This window comes from Podarcis tiliguerta (assembly GCF_965153285.1).
Source record: "Podarcis tiliguerta genome assembly, chromosome: 17".
Lineage (NCBI taxonomy): Eukaryota > Metazoa > Chordata > Lepidosauria > Squamata > Lacertidae > Podarcis > Podarcis tiliguerta.
In genome coordinates this window covers 24,821,267-24,840,795 of record NC_139550.1, presented here as the reverse complement: position 1 = coordinate 24,840,795, position 19,529 = coordinate 24,821,267, and the positions used below count along the sequence as shown (strand labels likewise).

Here is a 19,529-nt window from a genome sequence, read left to right as displayed (position 1 = left end):
CATGCCATGATGCAGACCATGCAACTTAGCTGCTCACTAGCATGCAGCGATAGATTTGCAGACAGAAAATCTCAGGTTCAAACTATGGCATTTCCAAATAGAGCTGGTAAACCCCGAACACCCACGGCAAGTTCGTACAGACAATACTGAGGCACATTGATGGTTTAACTGGCTCACAGATTTCTGTTGATGTGAGCAGGGCTGGATTTTGGTTTGATGAGGCCCTAAGCTACTGAAGGTATTGGGGCCCTTTATATGTCCAGCTGCCCTTTGTCAACAACAAATGGTCGCTGTTTTTTTGTGTTGAATATATTCTATATGGGAATTTATGGACCTAGTAAATATCTAAAGCCATTTGCACATAATAAGATACATATGTTATCAAAGCAATTGTTCAACTGAAATACAATTAAAAAGAAGTATGTTAATAGTGAAATAATTATTAAGCTCTAACTGTATGTAGAGCTTATGTAGATATGTAGATATATAGAACTGTATGTAGGGGACGTGGGTGGCGCTGTGGGTTAAACCACTGAGCCTAGGACTTGCCGATCAGAAGGTCGGCGGTTCAAATCCCCATGATGGCGTGAGCTCCCATTGCTCAGTCCTAGCTCCTGCCAACCTAGCAGTTCAAAAGCACGTCAAAGTGCAAGTAGATAAATAGATACCCCTCCAGCGGGAAGGTAAACGGCGTTTCCGTGCGCTGCTCTGGTTTTGCCAGAAGCGGCTTAGTCATGCTGGCCACATGACCCGGGAAAACTGTCTGCGGACAAACATCGGCTCCTTTGGCCAGTACAGCGAGATGAGCGCCGCAACCCCAGAGTCATTCACGACTGGACTTAACTGTCAGTGGTAATTTACCTTTTTTTAAAATGAAAATCAGAGGTTTTAACACCAATTACTGAAAGATCATGAGGTTACAGTGTAAACGGCATTTCCATGCGCTGCTCTGGTTCGCCAAAAGCAGCTTAGTCATGCTGGCCACATGACCCGGAAGCTGTACGCCAGCTCCCTCAGCCAATAAAGCAAGATGAGCACTGCAACCCCAGAGTCGTCCGTATCTGGACCTAATGGTCAGAGGCCCCTTGACCTTTAACTGTATGTAGGTTTTTTTTTCTTCTTATATTTTGGAAATGTACACCCAGGTTTTATTTTCCTTAATTTTTTGGGGGGTGGGGCCAAGAGAGTGGGGCCGTAAGCTGTAGGTTGCTTAGCTTATACGTAAATCTGGCACTGCATGTGAGACATTGTGCATAATCTCTTGCTGACTCTACATACTACAGAAGGCACGGTAGCTCTGATTTTTGTAATCTCCAGCAACTTGTTGTGAACTAGTGTGTCCCTATGTCTGGTCAGCCTGAACCAGAGTTTGTCACCTTGAAAGGGTGTGGGCTACAGACATAATTCCAGAAGGACAACAATTTAACATTTTAATTCCAAGATACTCTTGGAAAGCAGAGCAAAATAATGACATCAAATTGTAGTTCGTGGTGGAAATTATGTAGAGCTTTAGTTTGACAGCGTCTTTGAAAGGATATAGCTGGAGTAGAAACCTGGTGGTAGTAGACATACTTTACTTAGGGCTGCTGTACGTCCAGGATTTGCCCGTCAGAAATAGTGTACAGGTAGAATTTCTGAAAATCGGTAAAAATGTCTGGGGGAACCCAGGCAATATGGCAACCATGTAGGAAGTTTAACAACTTTCCTGGATTCTCACTTTTAGTAAAGTAGGGTTGCCATATTTTAAAAAGTTCAGTCTTATGTCTACTCAAATGTAAGTGATATTGAGTTCACTAGGATTTACTTCCAGGTAAGCGTGGGTAGGATTGTGCTATAAAAGAAATGTCTTATGTCTGTTACGCATCTTCACATCATTACACGCCATGTACCAAGTAGTCACTTTGTTAATGAAATAAATGCTAACGAAACAAGTTTAAGTACTTCTCAGAAACTATCACAACAGTGACAAAAAGTATTCCCTAAGTGCTTCCCAGAATTACAGTTTTTAAAGGATCTTTTTTTCCATTTTAACCTTTTAAAAAATTAATTTCCTCTCCTGTATGATTACCTTTCAGTGAATGCCTGAGATGTATGCATGTATGCATATATTTGCCTTTAGTTAGCTATGCCAAAAAGCAAATTAGAGAGATATATAACAATTAGCAGTTGGCTAAGGATATTGTAGATCAGAGAATATTTTCAAATCTGCATTAAATGGGGTGGAGGATCAAATCCAAGATAATTTTAGAACAAGCCGCAATAGAAAATGTTGCCTGGAAAACGTTGCTTGTCTCTTAAACAAGGTGTAAAAGCTTCCGTGTCGTATCAAAAAAATGATTTATGAAGCAGAAGCCCTCAGGAAATCATATCGCCTACTTTCTCGTTCCTGTCCACAGGGCACCCCCTTCCCCCAATTAAACTTCTGAAAATTACACTGAATCTTGGTGTGAGAGGTCATCTTTTCCAACCCAATTTGTATTGCCTGAGATAATCACTCCGCGTCCATCACTCGTTCATAGATGACCCACACGGTGGGAGAGAGATGTATCCTAACACGTCTTGGTGTGTCTCATCGTAACCTTCAGCTCGGCAAAAATCAGAAGATGAATGCAAGATGATTAACTCTGGCACTGTTTCCCTGACCTGGTAATAAATGTGTACATGGTTCTGGAAATATTTGTTCATACCATTAGAGAAAGAGAGAGAGAAATGTATGTTTGTTTGGACTGAGGAAGAAAATAATTTAGGGTTATAAGTCTTATGCTGTTGGAGGTTCGTATTACATGGTTTAGAGATGTCTTCCCCTTTTTCTGAAATCAAGAGGGAACAACTAGTGTGTAGAAATCAGTCTTAGAAGGCTTGACAAACAGAAGTATCTCCTTAAGCTGCAAGGGTATGGCATGGTGGTCTTATAGAAAGTCTCCGCCTTGATAGTCCATGATTTGCCTGCATGCTCACAATATAATTGTCTGATTCATTAAGGAGTTTGTGGAAATGATTTGGATTGGAAACATTTGTAATGAAAAGTGGAACTGTTGCTAAAATTCATTGTCATTGAGAGAAGATCATAAGAGAAGCAAGAGACCACATACATTCCAGAAGCAATGTGAACATCAAGCCAGGTATTACATTACACCAAGGAATTTGAAGCATAGTCCAAATAGATGTTTGTTTTTGTTTCTTACAACTTTTTAAAAATCTTGAAATATTCCTATTTCCCATTATCCAGTTCTGAATTATGACATGCTGCAATTTTTTTAAAAAAGTCAGTGTTTTGCAAATATTTAGCTTTTACTATAACACAGAACATGTTTGCTCTACTATATGAAATATTTCAAGCCTGAAATAGTAGCAAACAAGATGGATTTAGTGATCAGCTGCGATAAAAGCCACAGCTTCATTTGAAGATTTCAAAATAAAAATCGCCTTTGGTTCCCATCCGTGGAAATACTGATCAGTTCATAATTTATGTTGATGAACATGTAGCATGAGCATATAGCCCTAAACAGCCTTGGCCCTGTATACCTGAAGGAGAGTCTCCACCCCCATTGTTCAGTTCAGACACTGAGGTCCTCCTCCGAGGGCCATCTGGTGGTTCCCTCATTGCAAGAAGTGAGGTTACAGGGAACCAGGCAGAGGACCTTCTCAGTCTGTGGAACGCCCTCCCATCAGATGTCAAGGCGATAAATAACTAGACAACTTTTAGAGGACATCTTGAGGCAGCCCTTTATAGGGAGATTTTTAATGTTAGATGTTTTATTATGTTTTTATATGTGTTGGAAGCTGCCCAGAGTGCCTGGGGCTACCCAGTCAAATGGGTGGGGTATAAATAATCAAAGTATTATTATCAGCACGGCGACATCTTTTTTAAAAAAAACAAAAAACCACACACACACAACTGAAGGTTCACTTGCAGAATTGTTAGCTTTCATGTTGCTATGATTCATTTGAAACAGGTGCAGACTTTAGCGTGTTATGGTAGATGGGAAGGGTGCAGACATGGAAGAAGTAGAGTAAACTCTGAATAAATCTAAACATAAATGGTGCTCTGAACATGCATGCTATATAAACAGAGCTAGCATTCAGCATGGCAGTAACTTAGGCTGTAATTCTATGAACACTTAACCTGGCTAGGAAGCCAACTGAACACAATGAGGCTTACTAGTAAATATACATAAGATCAAGTTGTACATCCATGGCATATTTCAAAGGCTACCCCGGGATGACTGGTCAATTCATTTAGGAAAGGAAAGAGACTTACGAACGCTTTCAGCCCATATGAGGTCATTCATTCTCAGCCGCTCTTGTGAAAAAAATGCTTCCTTTACAAGGCTATGTGGAAATAGCCTGCAGTGATGAGCTAAGGAAAGTTTTGGTATCTGTCTTGCCATGCTACACCAGACTGGATTGATAAATTAGATTGGATATATTTGCAGTTGTTCTCTAAGAACAGATTTGGGATTGATTTTGGCCATACTCTGTGATGTTGTGCCAGCAGGCATGACTCTGCTTCCTGTTCCACTCTATCTCTGTGTGTGTGTGTGTGGCCAGACTGTGAGATGCCATTTATGTTAATGGACATTTGCAGGTACATAAAGGCTGTGCTATTTTTCTAGAAAAAAAAAAAGGTGCCAGAACTCATCATGAATGCCTCTCTTGTTCACTTATAATGGCTCCCACCTGAGATGTGCAGGAACTGAGTTCTGGTGAGTTCCAGCTGAGGGGTGGGAAAAGCCCCACCTACAGAGGTCTTCTGGACAAGGGACTTCTCTTTAACCACCAATAGGTACCACAGGGTAGGGCACACACCAATACAGAACACACTCAAGAACTCTCAGCCAGGTGACTTGCGGGAGCAAGTCCAGCAGCCTGCCAAACTATTTTGGAAAAACACCACCTTCCAGCTTTCAGTGGAATAACCCACCTGTAGCTTTCCTGTTCTCTACTCCAGTACCGCCCTTGAGTTACACAGTGCTATTGTTGTTTAGTCGTTTAGTTGTGTCCAACTCTTCATGACCCCATGGACCAGAGCACGCCAGGCACTCCTGTCTTCCACTGCCTCCTGCAGTTTGGTCAAACTCATGCTGGTAACTTCGAGAACACTGTCCCACCATCTCATCCTCTGTCGTCCCCTTCTCCTTGTGCACTCAATCTATCCCAACATCAGGGCCTTTTCCAGGGAGTCTTCTCTTCTCCTGAGGCGGCCAAAGTCTTGGAGCCTCAACTTCAGGATCTGTCCTTCCAGTGAGCACTCAGGACTGATTTCCTTCAGAATGGATATGTTTGATCTTATTGCAGTCCATGGGACTCTCAAGAGTCACCTCCAGCACCATACCCAGTGCTAGCTAACAAAAAATGGAAGGTTAAAATCATGTGATCCCTTTGTCTGAAGGCTTCGTCCATCTTCTGTGTGCCACCTGCCAGTTTTAAGATCCCACCCCCTGCTTCACCTTGCCGGGCTTCAGAGCCAGCCATGCACATACAGCTCATGCACACTCTTGCACATGTTCATTTTAACTGGCTTTCTAGCATTTCATACTGGCCTGAAGACCTGATTCCAACAGAACGTTTCTCCTCCACTGGGGAATATCTCTGCGGCAGTACACATGAAAAATGTTACCTAGGAATGCAAACATGGATTTTGCATTCTATCCTAATACTCTTCACATGTATTCCTTCAGGGAAGGTTGGGGAGACATTTGTTCAGAATCAACCCTGAAATAAACAAGCTCCTTGCATCAGAATGCTGTTGCACATTTCAGCGGGACTTGTATCTCGGTGAATCTTCATACTGCTGCAACCCAGAAGCAGGCCATGGCCAGGCAGGGTTTTGAATACCTTCGTGCCATGAAGCAAGTAAGGTTTTACTTTTATACTGAATATAACTAGTGCAGAAGAGCCTTGATGGGTCAGAACAACAGTCCATCTAGCAGCGGGAAGCACTGGGGAGGAATGCAGCAGCTGCGATTTCCTCTCTAGGAGCTACACACTTGTGCAATCTCTCCCTGAGCAAAGATTTGGCTTCCTGTATCGTGCAAGCTAGGCCCTAACCACCCTCCCAATTCATACATGCTACAAAAATGAAATAGCTCATTTATATGCTATTGTGGTCTTCAGATGAAGGGCGGGATACAAATTTAATAATTAAAAACAGTCTGGCACTATCTCTCTCTCTACACATGGCATGGGCAGCCTAATTCCTCTGGAAACTTTAGAAGTAGACAAGAGGGTATAGAGTACAGTGGTGCCCCGCAAGACGAATGCCTCGCAAGACGGAAAACCCGCAAGACGAAAGGGTTTTCCGTCTGCAGAGGCGCTTCGCAAGACGAATTTCCCTATGGGCTTGCTTCGCAAGACGAAAAATGACGAAAAATTTTGAATTTTTCCCCCGCTCCAAAACCCCTTTTCCTGAAGCGCTAAGCTGCTAAAAGCATTTTAGCAGCAAAACCGCTAATCCCCCAAGCCTTAAAAAGCCGTTTTTAGCCCTTAAATTGTCAATAGCGCTAATAGCGCTAATCCGCCAATGGGCTTGCTTCGCAAGACGAAAAAACCGCAAGACGAAAAGACCCGCGGAACGGATTCTTTTCGTCTTGCGAGGCACCACTGTAGCTTGTTCCCTTAGCTTGCAAGTCCCATAAGTTAATTATGTGCTTTGTAAAGGCATGCTGTGCTTTTTAACTTGGAAAAAAGAAGAAGAAAAGAAACATAGTCTTTGCCATCATTCTGCTTTTACTGATACTTTGGTTTGTATGTTTTCTAGAGAGCAATAGTTGTGGATCTTTCTGTGTTTGTGTTTAAGCCCTACTTAGGGAAGCATCTCAGCAGGAGTCACTAAAACATTCCTGGCTTGGTGCTCAGGAAAAGGTTTGCTGGTGAATTATGAAGGTGGCAACATGGCTGGCAATAACCTAACTAAGAAAGTTGCCGGTGAAATGATGTATTTATTATCTAAACATTCTAGTGCTTTTTAATCCATAGATGCTGCAGTGGAGAGCCTGACATTACAGTGCGGAATTTTTAAGTCCTACCTCGAGGCAAATCTCATACTTACTAGCAAAAATGAAAGTGTGAAATGCTTTTTAATGTATATTTAACAACAGATAGTCTGGTGATTACTGATGTGTATTCTCCTTGGACTTTTCTCTTGCTGTCGGAAGGCTGTGTTAAGAGACAACATTTTTACACATTTATGTTAGCTGCAACTATCAAATGTTTAAGAAATATTTGCAACTGTCCTTTATTTTATTTTTTTGAATGGCAGAAAGCCATCATATTTTAGCTCTAACCCAACTCAGATTATAGCCAGTGGCCTGTAACACACCAGCTCCATGAGTCAAAAGAGTGGGATTTGCCAAGGCTTTTGATGTGAGCTGGTGTAAAATTCAGTTTTAAATATTACTCTAGGAAAAAAAGTAAAATAAAACTTAATATTTTATACTGTACTGCCTTTTTAAATTTCTGCCTCAGACAGTTTGAATTCCTGACAATGTATTTTTTTAAATACACTCTCAGTTTCATTTAGTTGTATATTTTCCAAAAAGCACATTCTATTAAATTTATTTACTTAAATATTTCCTATAGTGGCACTATTTAATAAGGAATAAAGTGCAGTCTAGCTCTCAGCAAGAGTTCATCTCCCATTCTAATGAATGTTAAACAGTTGCACAGCACAAAGATCTTTGCTGTTAAACAGGCCCTATTGAAGGTATTTTAGATCACAAAGCCCCAGTAGTCTACGTTTTTGTTTGCTTTGACATTATTAAACCACTCTGTTTCTTTAACTATGACTCTAATTAGCACATTTGCATGGTAGCAAAGTTTGCTTTGTGGACCGACTCCTATGAACACAGTGTTTGCATGTAGTTTTTCTGAGCTTAGCGTTTGATGAGCAGCCAGCGCGGTGCTTTCAATCGAAGTCGATAATTATGCAGAATCAATAAGGTTTTCTTCTTTTGTGTTTGTCTTTGTTGTTTCTTTGATATGGCCTCTAGGATGCTGCAGGCAAAGTGCTGGACCGCTGGGCCATCATGTCCAGGGAAGAAGAGATTATTACCCTTCAGCAGTTTCTGAGGTTCGGGGAAACCAAATCCATCGTGGAGCTGATGGCAATTCAAGAAAAAGAAGGGCAGGCAGTGGCTGTTCCATCTTCAAAGGCAGACTCAGACATAAGGACTTTTATTGAAAGCAATAATCGAACCAGGAGCCCGAGTCTCCTTGCTCACCTGGAGAACAGCAACCCTTCGAGCATCCATCATTTTGAAAACATCCCCAACAGCCTCGCATTCCTGCTTCCATTTCAGTACATAAATCCAGTCTCTGCCCCTCTTCTGGGTTTGCCACCGAACGGCCTCCTGCTGGAACAGCCCACCCTGAGACTGCGCGAGCCGAGCCTGTCGACCCAGAACGAATACAACGAGAGCAGCGAGTCCGAAGTCTCCCCAGCACCTTTCAAGAATGAGCAGGCATCCAGCAGGAACGCCTTGACCAGCATCACAAATGTAGAGCCCAAATCTGAGCCAGCGTCTGTGTCCCCCGTACAGACGTCCACCCCTATCAACGATTTGTCCAAGCCGGAACATACGAAGAGCTCTTTCAGAATTCATAGGATGAGGAGGATGGGGTCAGCGTCGCGGAAAGGGAGAGTCTTCTGCAACGCATGTGGCAAAACCTTTTACGACAAGGGCACCCTCAAAATCCACTACAATGCTGTCCATCTGAAGATCAAGCACAGGTGTACGATTGAAGGCTGCAACATGGTCTTCAGCTCGCTCAGAAGTCGCAACCGTCACAGTGCTAACCCCAATCCCCGACTTCATATGCCCATGCTAAGGAACAATCGAGACAAGGATCTCATCCGCGCTACATCAGGCGCCGCTACCCCTGTCATAGCAAGTACAAAGTCCAGCTTAACGTTAACAAGCCCTGGCAGGCCTCCAATGGGTTTTACCACTCCCCCGCTAGATCCTGTGCTACAAAACCCTTTGCCTGGCCAACTTGTGTTCCCAGCTTTAAAGACTGTGCAGCCTGTTCCTCCTTTTTACAGAAGTTTACTTACGCCAGGCGAGATGGTGAGCCCTCCAACCTCATTGCCAACTAGCCCTTTAATGCCAGCAGCTGGCACCGTAGAGCAGCTCCCCCTGCCGCCTTCGGAATCAACAGCCCCTGCGTTGATGATGCCCACGCAAGAGGCAAATACTGACCTTGCCCCGAAGAAGAAGCCGAGAAAGTCCAGCATGCCTGTAAAAATAGAGAAGGAAGTTATTGACACCGCCGACGAGTTCGATGATGAAGATGAGGACGTCAACGATAACCGGAGTGTGACTAACGACGGTGGTCATGACAATCACTGTCATTCTCAGGAAGAAATGAGCCCTGGGTTGTCTGTGAAAGACTTCTCCAAAAACGGGAGGAACAGGTGCATTTCGAGGACGGAGCTGAGAAGGGCAGATAGCATGACGTCGGAAGATCAAGAGCACGAGAGAGACTATGAAAACGAGTCAGAATCCTCGGAACCAAAACTGTGCGAGGAATCCATGGAAGGCGATGAACCCATGATGCATGAGAGAAACCACACATCCATGATGAACCACGACAGGCCAGATGAAAACCACCACGGCATTTCCCACCAAGATGAAGTTAAGGTGAAGGAAGAATTTACCGACCCTACCTATGAGATGTTCTACATGAGCCAATATGGACTTTACAACGGGGGCAGTGCCAGTATGGCTGCCCTCCACGAAAGCTTCACTTCCACTTTCAACTATAACAGTCCCCAGAAGTTCTCCCCAGAGGGCGATTTGTGCTCAAGCCCAGACCCCAAGATCTGCTACGTGTGCAAGAAGAGTTTCAAGAGCTCCTACAGCGTGAAGCTCCACTATAGGAATGTGCATCTAAAAGAGATGCATGTCTGCACAGTGGCTGGCTGTAATGCTGCCTTCCCTTCAAGGCGAAGCAGAGACAGGTCAGTAAATACCTCATTTATTAACTGGGTTTTCTTAACTTTGGTTTTAAATTATACAAGCACATATTTTATGTAGAATATGCACACAGTACACATATACGAATGACCTCTGCGCAGAGTGAGGGTTCATCTACACTTTGCTCCACACATACTAGACAAAGGTCTGGGCTTTCCAGGTCCAGCTGGGGGGTTTTGTCCCAGCACTTCCCCAGGAAAAAAACTCCTGCATTTTACCACTGAATCTGAGCCACTGGCAATTGCCCTATGCTTCAATTCAGCAGAAAAATGCAGGTTTCCCCAAGAAAAGCACCTGGACAACACCAACGCTCAGACTCACCTGGAAAGCCCAGACCTGTGTCTAGCACAAAAGAGTGGGTGAGCCTCAACATTATCTTCATTCCCATTTTTTACCTGGAATAATACCACAAATACTATGTCATCAACTGATGTAATGATAATAATGCTGTGGAGATATAGTTGGAAATAGATTTTCTTAGTACACACAAATGTTTTTGGTGTGCTTGCACACTAGGTAGTGGGACTTGAATTAAATCTCTATGTGTATAGATCTCCCACTTCTTCTCCAAAGGAATGATTACCTGATATTTTAAGTATCCCATATAAGTTATTTCTATACATACGACCTACAGTGTTGTCTAAGTTTAAAAGCAGGAGATATAAAACCTTTCCGCAGAGGCTGCCACTTCTGTTACATTCATTTTCTTCTTTCTTCAGCTGCCAAGTGAAGTGAAGTTAAGAAAAAGTTCCTACTTAGAATTATCGAGCATTATATGCAGCCGGCAGTGGGAAAGCTCCTATCAAATGTATGCTAAAATAGATAGTGGTCATTTGGTGAAATGGTGCAGCATTTCACGTGGGAAAGCATCAGATATAGTATTAATGCTCAACGTGCATGGCTATATTGATGGAGTGCAGCCTTGGAGACCTGAACAAGGCCCCGTTGAAATGTGTACAGGAAGCAGAGCAGCAGTTTTGGGGGGATGTTCCTTTGCACATGTGCCTGAGTTTTGTTCTCTGCATGTATGCATACCCCCATTCCGTCAGGTGAGCACTATGCGCCCAGATAAAGGGAAACTCAGGCATATTTTTCACCTTAATAACAGCCTTTCATTTCAGCTGGGCACTGGGATGATATCACACTGCAGTTATGCTACATTGGTTCTGAAAGAGTTCAGTTTAAACGGAAGCAGCTGGCCCTAAATGTTGTAGCTGTTTTTTAAGAAACAGAGTCCCCTTTTTATTATTCCAAAAAGAAAAGTGTAATGTAGATGGAATTTGCCAAAGTGGGTCAGTGGCAGGTTAACATATTTATTCCATATTTATGGATTTAAACACACACATATATCTGCATAGGGTTTCCTTAAAAAAAAAAAGGTAATAGACAGACAAAATTGGGACCACGATATGAAGACGGATTTAAATGCCACCATTTGGGCGGAATCACTTACCTCCCACATACTAAAATTCTCAAGAAGGAAAGGCAATGTATTAAATCCCAGTAGCCCCTAGTCGGTTCATCCTATAACTTTCCTCATTAAACTGAGCCCCAGTGGGTCTCCCATTGTCTGTTCTTAGCTGTCAGAGCTGATCAGACAGAACTGAGCAAACAAATCAAAATGGAGGACCAAACACTTCAATTCTGATTCAGCACAACCTAGTTAAACAGATAAATTTAGGACCTTTTCAGACGTTATGTTTTGTCACATGCTAACTCAGGGAACTGTAGCGTGTTCTAAGTAACAAACTTCGATATGGTTTGATCCTGGCTTAAGTGATTTTGATTAGAATAACCCACATTTTCCTAATGGGTGAAGGAGGAGGAAGAGGAAGAACATGCCTCCGATGCTCAGTCCATTTCATTTCTAATCACCTGAACCTTTGTTTGGATAATTTGCTGAACTGGGCAGCTGTGCAAAACTAGTTTTATCTCTATTTAATGTGTTAAATGTGCCTTAATTTTAAGCACAATGCTAAGCTTGGCCAGGATCCAAAGAATAGTGAAACTCATTCCATTAGCCCAAAGAAACTTTACAGTTGTTTTTCTCCAACAGAAAATCCCCATGGGCAGGGGATGTTCAAAGGAAAACAAGTTAAGAGGTAGTTCCACTGAGGTAGTTCGAGCTCATTGTGTGACCTGAAGAAGCTCTTTGGATCATGATCTATGCTTACTTAAGAGTAAACTCCAGTGGAATTTTGGCAGCAGCAGCTTGGCTTCTTTGTGTTGCAAGTGTCATTGTATGAACAATGATAACCAGTCTTCTAAGATCAGTTTGGCTCTGTGGTTTTGAGAAGGTTTGTGTGGCCAATCTGTTTTGCCTCATGGACTTGGAGTCAAATGGTATGCAAACAGAAAACGTATGTCTCTTCCCCCCCTTAAGTCAGGGGGGGGAGATAAATAACAAAGTCTATAATATTATTGTGTTCTTTGAAACACAAAAAAGGAGAACCTCGTGTATCATAGAAAATGTCTTTGGATAATATATTTAATTGGCAGCAGTGTTGGATGGACAAAACAGAATCTGATAATGAAGTTCATATGCTGCCTATAATGTATTTGTGAAAAGTTATGATCCAAAGATTTAAAGCTAAAAAAAACCCCCCAATATTCTCTAGCAGCATTCTTCTAGCTAGTTTGTAAATAACAACTCAAAACAACAAATCCGGGATATGTTGAATCCCTAAATATAATGTATATTTCTGTATTATTCTAGCATACAGTGTAGCAGTTTTTTCCTACTCACCCATTGAACAAAGTGAAAAGGAAGTTTTTTCCCTTAATTATTTCCTTTATAAACAGGTACACTGGAGTTCCAGAAATTAGTCTGTGAAGTTCAAAATTGCAAGGTCTTCATGTAGTGTGCATTGGAAAGTCTGCAAGATGGTTTTGGCTGAAGCGCTGTCTTTCGCCGTAGGGATTATAAACTTTGAACAACAGTCCACATTTCAGTTGTCTGCACAATTTGCCAATGCAACCTGCATAAATAATAATAATTTTATAAAATTCTAGCAGGTTTCACAAAAGAGCTGGTTACTCAGTATTTCACTATGACTGAAACATGAGTGTGAAAGAATTAGTCAGCGGTCTTAGAGCTGCTTACAAGTTCCTACATTTCTGGAAGAACTCATATGCCAGTGTATAAATGCATTTGAAAGTAGGGCCTGCTTTTCATTGTTAGTTCTTTATATTGACATTATGCCAGTCATTATCTCCAGATAGTGCGGTGAGCGTTTGAGGTAAAATCGTAGCCCAGTGAGCTTTTCTGTAATTTAAGGTTTTCTAGTTGACCTTCTTGGAGATTGTTTCTTAAATGAACTCTTACAGAGGAAGCCCATTAAATGCCTAGCCCTTCAGGTAGCAAGGAAGACCTTGAAGATGTAAACCAGTGTATAGTGCCTTATTGACTCCACTGCCAAATAAGTGGAATAATAACACTGAGTGGAGAACTTATTTCAGTCACCTTAATGGGCTGTTAACTTTAGAACCCAATTATAGCCATTTCAGCACTAATTGCTGTACCAGAAATGTGAAACATCCAGCCTAATGTGCACATGAAGAATGTCACATTTTAACACCATATTTAAGACGGTGTTTGACTGAGCACCTTCATGGAAATAATACTGAGTATTCTTTTAAATGTAAACTCGACGGCTTATGAAGTGTCCTTTAACGATGCCGTTTCAAATAGTTGCCACTCTGCAAGGAAGAACCAAGGAATGGAGGTTCCACGAAGCATTCTTTAAAAATTTAGTATTCTCCTATGACAAAAGAGGCTTCGTTGTTATACGGAGATTAAGTATTTCACTTGAAGTATTTTTGTTTCTCACAGCAACAGCTAGTTCATTGGGAACTGCACAATCAAATTCCCACCAATCAAGGTAGGGGGCCTATCATTCATAGCATCCTTTACCCTCTCCCCTGCCAGTTCTGGAATCCAGAAGGCAAGGGAACCCATTGACGACGATGTTTGAAATGGAATCTTTCCAAAGCTGTATCTTCTGTAAATCGTTTCCCTTTCCAAAAAATAAATAAATGCATTTCTCTTCCCAACCTTCAGTTTTAGCCTTTCTGCCCTTTCCCCTCATGTCAAAAGGTAGCAGAAACATTATTGACAATCAGCAATGGCAAAGGACAATGTCTCAAGACTATAGAACAACCCTAAGAAAAATGAAAGAGGGAACCTGGAAGGATAATCTTTCTTGCCTATTAGAAGCATGCTTATTGAAGGGTCATGGGGGTGGGGAGTAGTAGAAATGGGAAAGATATGTCATTTCAGGCAGACAGATGGGGAAGAAGTATAGAACTGTTATAGCCCTCCTATCCTTTGGCTTTTGAGGCTTTTGCATGCAGAAAGATGACCATATTTAGAATACTCTTTGGCCAAGGCAGTGTAATTCACCCATGGGGATCAGTGATTTCCCCCCTGCCCTCTACAGGCAGGCGACGAAAACCTTTGGATCAAACTGTCAGGCGTCTCCCCTCTTATAAGAACTCAGTCCTGCCTAGTATTAAAGAAGAGCTACACAACTTTGTAGCCCATCAGCTGTGCACTTCAAAGTACAAGGAGCACAGGGAAGCTCTGTTTTTAATTTCCTGCTGGAGACTGCAGTTGCAAGGGGATTTCAGGTGAAGGACCACACTTTATGGTTTGTGGGCTACATTTGCCTTGGTGGGACACAAGTTGTATTGACAGACTTTAAGATGAATGAAAGTTGCTCCTTTCTTTTTCTTTTTTTTTATCAGCCCAAGACCTGCTAAAGTTAATATTCATTTTCTATTGCTATCAGCAATTGGCAATGAAATTCTTTCTCTCTTTCTTTTGACTTTGGGTCTGATTACTTCATGTTACTTCACTTTTTATTTCCTAAATTTATGTAAAATACATGCACTTCCAACAGCTCCAAGTTGCAAAGAAAGGAACTTTATGCTTTGCCTTTCTTTGAGTGAAGGATGCTAATTGTTGAAGTTTGTTTTTAAATTTTCGCAGAACCAAAAGCATGTGTGTTTGTCTGCAAGGTGGGAAAGGTGATTGAGCCCCATGAATAAATTTAAAAACAAAATAATATTTGCTCAGGGTGACTTATAAATAAATATGAGGCAACTATTGGTGCCAAGTGTGATTCTGCCATTAGGTTGCTAGTTAAATCAGTCCAGATTTAAACTTGTAAACTCCTTGATTTGTATGGAGAAAGACATCTGTATTTGGTTTATTAAAACCTGCTGATGTTTCCAGAACTAAATTTGTGTGCAGATAGGCCTCTGGGTGGTTATATCAAGAAAGCGGAAGCATATACAACTTGCTCATCTAGTTACCTGACTTCCAGCCCTGTACAGGTGTGCTTGAATAAATTAACATCAAATACCTCTGATGAGCCACTGCATACATTATCAACAAAGGTGAAGATGTGAAAACATGCTACCTGCCTCCTGTTATCACCTCTTCAACACAACAGCAACCTTCCCCCCCTTTTCCCAATCATCCCGCTACGTTTGGAAACTTATAAAGCAAACTTTTTGAGATTGCTTTCCCAAGAAATGTACGCAATTTGGGGATCCCATAGCTACAAAAAAGAAGGTACTTTATACTAGTTTGTAGTTGCCTTAAATCTATTTTCAGTTGGCTGTGGCTTCCAACTCTGTAGATGAAGACATAGCGTATAGCTCTTTGGGTAATCATTTCATCAGACAACTTTAAATAGTTAGTGAAATTGCATTTTTCTTTCTTTAAACAAAAGATATCTGGACTTCAGTTGATGCCCTAACTAGTATCCCATTCAACTGGTTAATGGGCACTACTCTGCAGGCCTAGAAACTAGTTTCTTGTCTTGGAGAATCTACCATACAGAGCAAACTTTTTTTTTATTTACTAATGGCCTCCTCAGTTAACTTCATTGCTATCTTCATGGGGGGGGGGGGATTCAGAAGTAGGTTCAACCATAATGTCTATCATTATTACTACAACTACTACCATTATACTGTCGTTTTCAGAACTCGCTTGGTTTGAAAATGGCTATGATAATCCCATTGTAATTTTAGACTCCCAACGGTACCAAGACTTTACAAGGGCTGGCAAATAATAAATCCAGCACAAAGTTTTTCATCCAGTGACCTTGGCAAATCCCTGTTTCTATTGAATAAAGGCATTTCTGGTTGAACATGAGTTCCTTAGATACTTCCCATTGGTCCCCCTTGAACACTGTCCTGATCACATGGCTGCTCATTTGCAAACTGTTCTCAGGTAACATTCATATATATTTTTTAAAGCGCACTATTAACTGCATCTAAAAGTGCCATATAAAATGTAAAGCACTATCACTTTAAAGGCAGCCAGAGACCTCCTTGAAAGGGGAAAAATATCAGCGTGTTTAAGTTGGCTGAAATCAATTGTCTTCACAAAGGTATGCAGAGATATAATGAAGTTGATAGAAAAACTGATTGTTCTGTATATGTTTGCAGTGTTAGAATAGTATCTAAATCCACAACCAGATGCAATTTAACTGTAACCAGGCAATTTTATAACAATGCAACCCTGTCAAATAAATTGATATTGCAGGAAAGTTAAGCTAAAGCATGGCGTTAATTGCTTTTCTCAGAGAGCTTCAGGTGCCTTTCTTGAGACATAATGAAGACCATATACGCTGGTGCAGAAGAAGAAAGAAATGGGGATTGTAAAAAAAGAGGGGTTTTGCTAAGTCTAAATATATGCTATCCTGTAAAGATTAGGACAGTCAGCAGAGATAAGAGACAGATTAAAAGCACTTGTTAAACAAAGCCATGCACGAAGGAAATCTTTACCAGAATCCATGTGTTTCACACTCATTATTACAGATGAGAATTTCTTGTATGACTGAACCATATGGCCATTATGTAGCTTTTCCAGAAGTAGCTCCCAAGAATTGTTTTCCTCTTGGTTTTTAGCTCTGCAAATGCATCATCTGTCCCAACCCCCCCCCCTTTCCCTTTTAAAAAGAAAATTAGCAGTTAAGGCCAGCTATGGCAGCTTTTAGAAACTCAATATTTACCTGGCAGTTTACCATTTAGTGAAGTGTGCCGTAGCAGTTATTACCCTATTAGAGAGAGAGATTATTGGATAGAGCTGTAGTATCTTCAAAACCAGTCTGAGAGAAGAATCATAGAGATGGAGATAGCAGCCTGTTTGTTGACATTTCAGTGATGAGCACTATCCACAAGATTTGAAACCAATCTCTTTTCTGTTTTCTAGGAACAAGAATTTGTAAATAGATACTCCGCTATGAATGTTTAAAAGAAAACTTCCCTTAGCACAAAAAGTGAGGTAAATTCGGAACTCGTTTCACATTTAACTTTGTCTTTTAAAGCCCTTTTTGATCATCGTCGACGGTTTGCTATGGTCAACAGACCAGAAATAAACCATACTGTACACCAAAAGTATTAAATATGAGACAAATACAGAAGTGTAACTTAACAGCAGCAGCTCAGTTACATACAGAATAACAAATAACTTGGGGCAATGCCCTATCTTTTTAAAACAATAACAAACAAACCAATCCCTATTGTACTGTGTAATAATTTAGCTTTCTTGTGGGCTCTCTGGCACAAGCTGAAATGGGGCAGGAATAGCTGGATCTGTCAAGAGGAGGAGGGCCGTGAGATTTGGGGGGGGGGGAGGGAGGGAGCTCTGGTGGTGATGGAGAAGAGGGTCTCATGCCCCTGTGGCCAGGCATCTCTATAAGACAAGGGGAGTTAGCTGGCTAGGTCCTGATCTGCCACCTGAGAACAGGCAGCTGGGAGAGCCAACTAAGGGAGAGGCAGAGATTTTGGACACAGATTTTGCCACCAAGGGCACACAGCCCCCACTCAGGTCGGGGCAATCCTTTGCAAGTGCAGTCCTCTTGCCCGCAAATGACTGGTCCCATCCCACTCTTTAAAAGCAGAGAAGGAAGAGCACACCCACTCTTTGGGACAACGTAGTCACTTGTGCCTGGCTCCGTGTCCTAGAATTGTGCTTACAAGTTGTTGAACCTTGCATGCTGCCCTTCTTGCTGAGACTGTGCTCTGACTTCACTAACAAAGCTGCTGGGATTTCCAGAGCCGAGAACAAGTATTTTGTTCAAGGACTGAAGCTAGGGCAGCTTTTTAAAAGGTAGCTTTCTCCCATAAGAAGAGTTATTACTGCCTATATGAAGAAGAAAGCAAGGTTTTAAAAAGCTTTCCGTTTGCCCAAACTAGTCTTACTGTAAAAACCTATCCGCAGGTTGCATTGCAAATGTGTATTTGTTTCTGAGGCATGAAACAGAGGAAGGTGAGCAGGCTAGGATTTAGTCAGGTAGAATGTTGCGTTAGTTCATTAATTTTCGCAGTCTTCCCAGATTTTAACCTCTTGCGTCAGACTGTATGATTTGAAGCACAAGTTGTAAATTCAGGATAAAAAGTTGTTATACTAGGCCTTCTACTTTATGAAGTTCCTCACTTCTTGTATTAACTGCTTTCCAGCTGAGCCCTTTTCTCTTATCTGCTTTCTTTCCTATGGAAAACTTTCTGGCCGGTGTCTAAGCTTGAGAGATCTTAGCTAAAAGCAGAAAGGAGAAAAGAGTTAATGTTTATACCTGGTTATTTCAAGTCATGTTTTTTGCATTGTGTATTCTGACGGTTAAAAAGAACAAGTCATCTTTAAATCCGTTTCTTTTAAATATACTGACAGCCACCAATCTTGTTTCATACAAGAAAGGAAAAGAACAAGTTGGATCGGTTAGCTGGGCCCTTGATGTGTGATCCATTAGCGATCACACAGTGAGAAAAGGAGCCAGGTTGTTAGTAGAGGGGACAGCCCTGAACGCCAGATATAGAAGCAGCACTAATTCTACAGCCTTTTTAGCCTGTACCGTCACAAAGAGGGCACAGCTGGGTCACTCGGCTCACTAGTAATTGTGTTTTACAGACTTCTAAAGCAATTGGCTCAGTCAGTCCCAATTCAATAAAAGTGGAGAGCGAGAGCACTTTTGTTCTATTTTTTTTACTTGAAATTATTTCATTCAGCAGTCTGTCTTTTTTATTACCAGGACTTGACATTAGCACTCCAAGCTATATTAGCATCCATTTCAGCAGTTCAGTAATGGTATTAAAAAAACACTTAACTTCAACGGTGAATGGTTGTATGACAGTGCCATAAAAATCCACATTAAAAAAAACTTATGTATTTGTCCCTGCAATTTCCCCCCCCCCTCACTTGTTTAACCGCTTCAAAACTGTGCTGTCATTTGCAAAAAAAAACTTTTTGCTCTGACGGAAACCCAAGAGAGACCAGCTCAACTGCTCTCCTCACCCCCTCGTTTCCCAGAAGTGGGGAGAAATGAGAGCAATTTAAAGGCAAATAAAAATAAAAATCCAGGAGCCCAAATGTCTGTTGTTTAGGAACTGGAGGGAAATAACCCTCCATTTACCACATCTGTTCCAAAACATACTGATGTCAATGAGTATTTGCCTGTTGGGTTCAATAGGTAATTAAAACAGAAGCCAACCAAGGAAGGACTAATAAACTCAAAATACCTGAGGTAAAAGTGTTTGGCACCT

At 41.5% G+C, this 19,529-nt stretch overlaps 1 protein-coding gene across 10 annotated transcripts in view; it reads left to right on the top strand.

Annotated features, from left to right (window-relative positions):
• BNC2 (basonuclin zinc finger protein 2) overlaps nt 1-19,529 on the top strand; it is a 410,695-nt gene that overhangs the window by 372,325 nt on the left and 18,841 nt on the right. For 7 of the 10 annotated variants that reach the window (XM_083419583.1, XM_083419588.1, XM_083419586.1 and 4 more), the window contains one exon: nt 7,992-9,961. In XM_083419583.1, coding sequence (XP_083275709.1) covers nt 7,992-9,961 — 1,970 coding nt within the window. Of the gene's footprint in view, nt 1-7,991; nt 9,962-13,809; nt 15,716-17,202; nt 17,275-19,529 lie in introns of those variants that run through there. The other 3 variants (XM_083419590.1, XR_014506279.1, XM_083419591.1) reach the window with 3 other exon arrangements.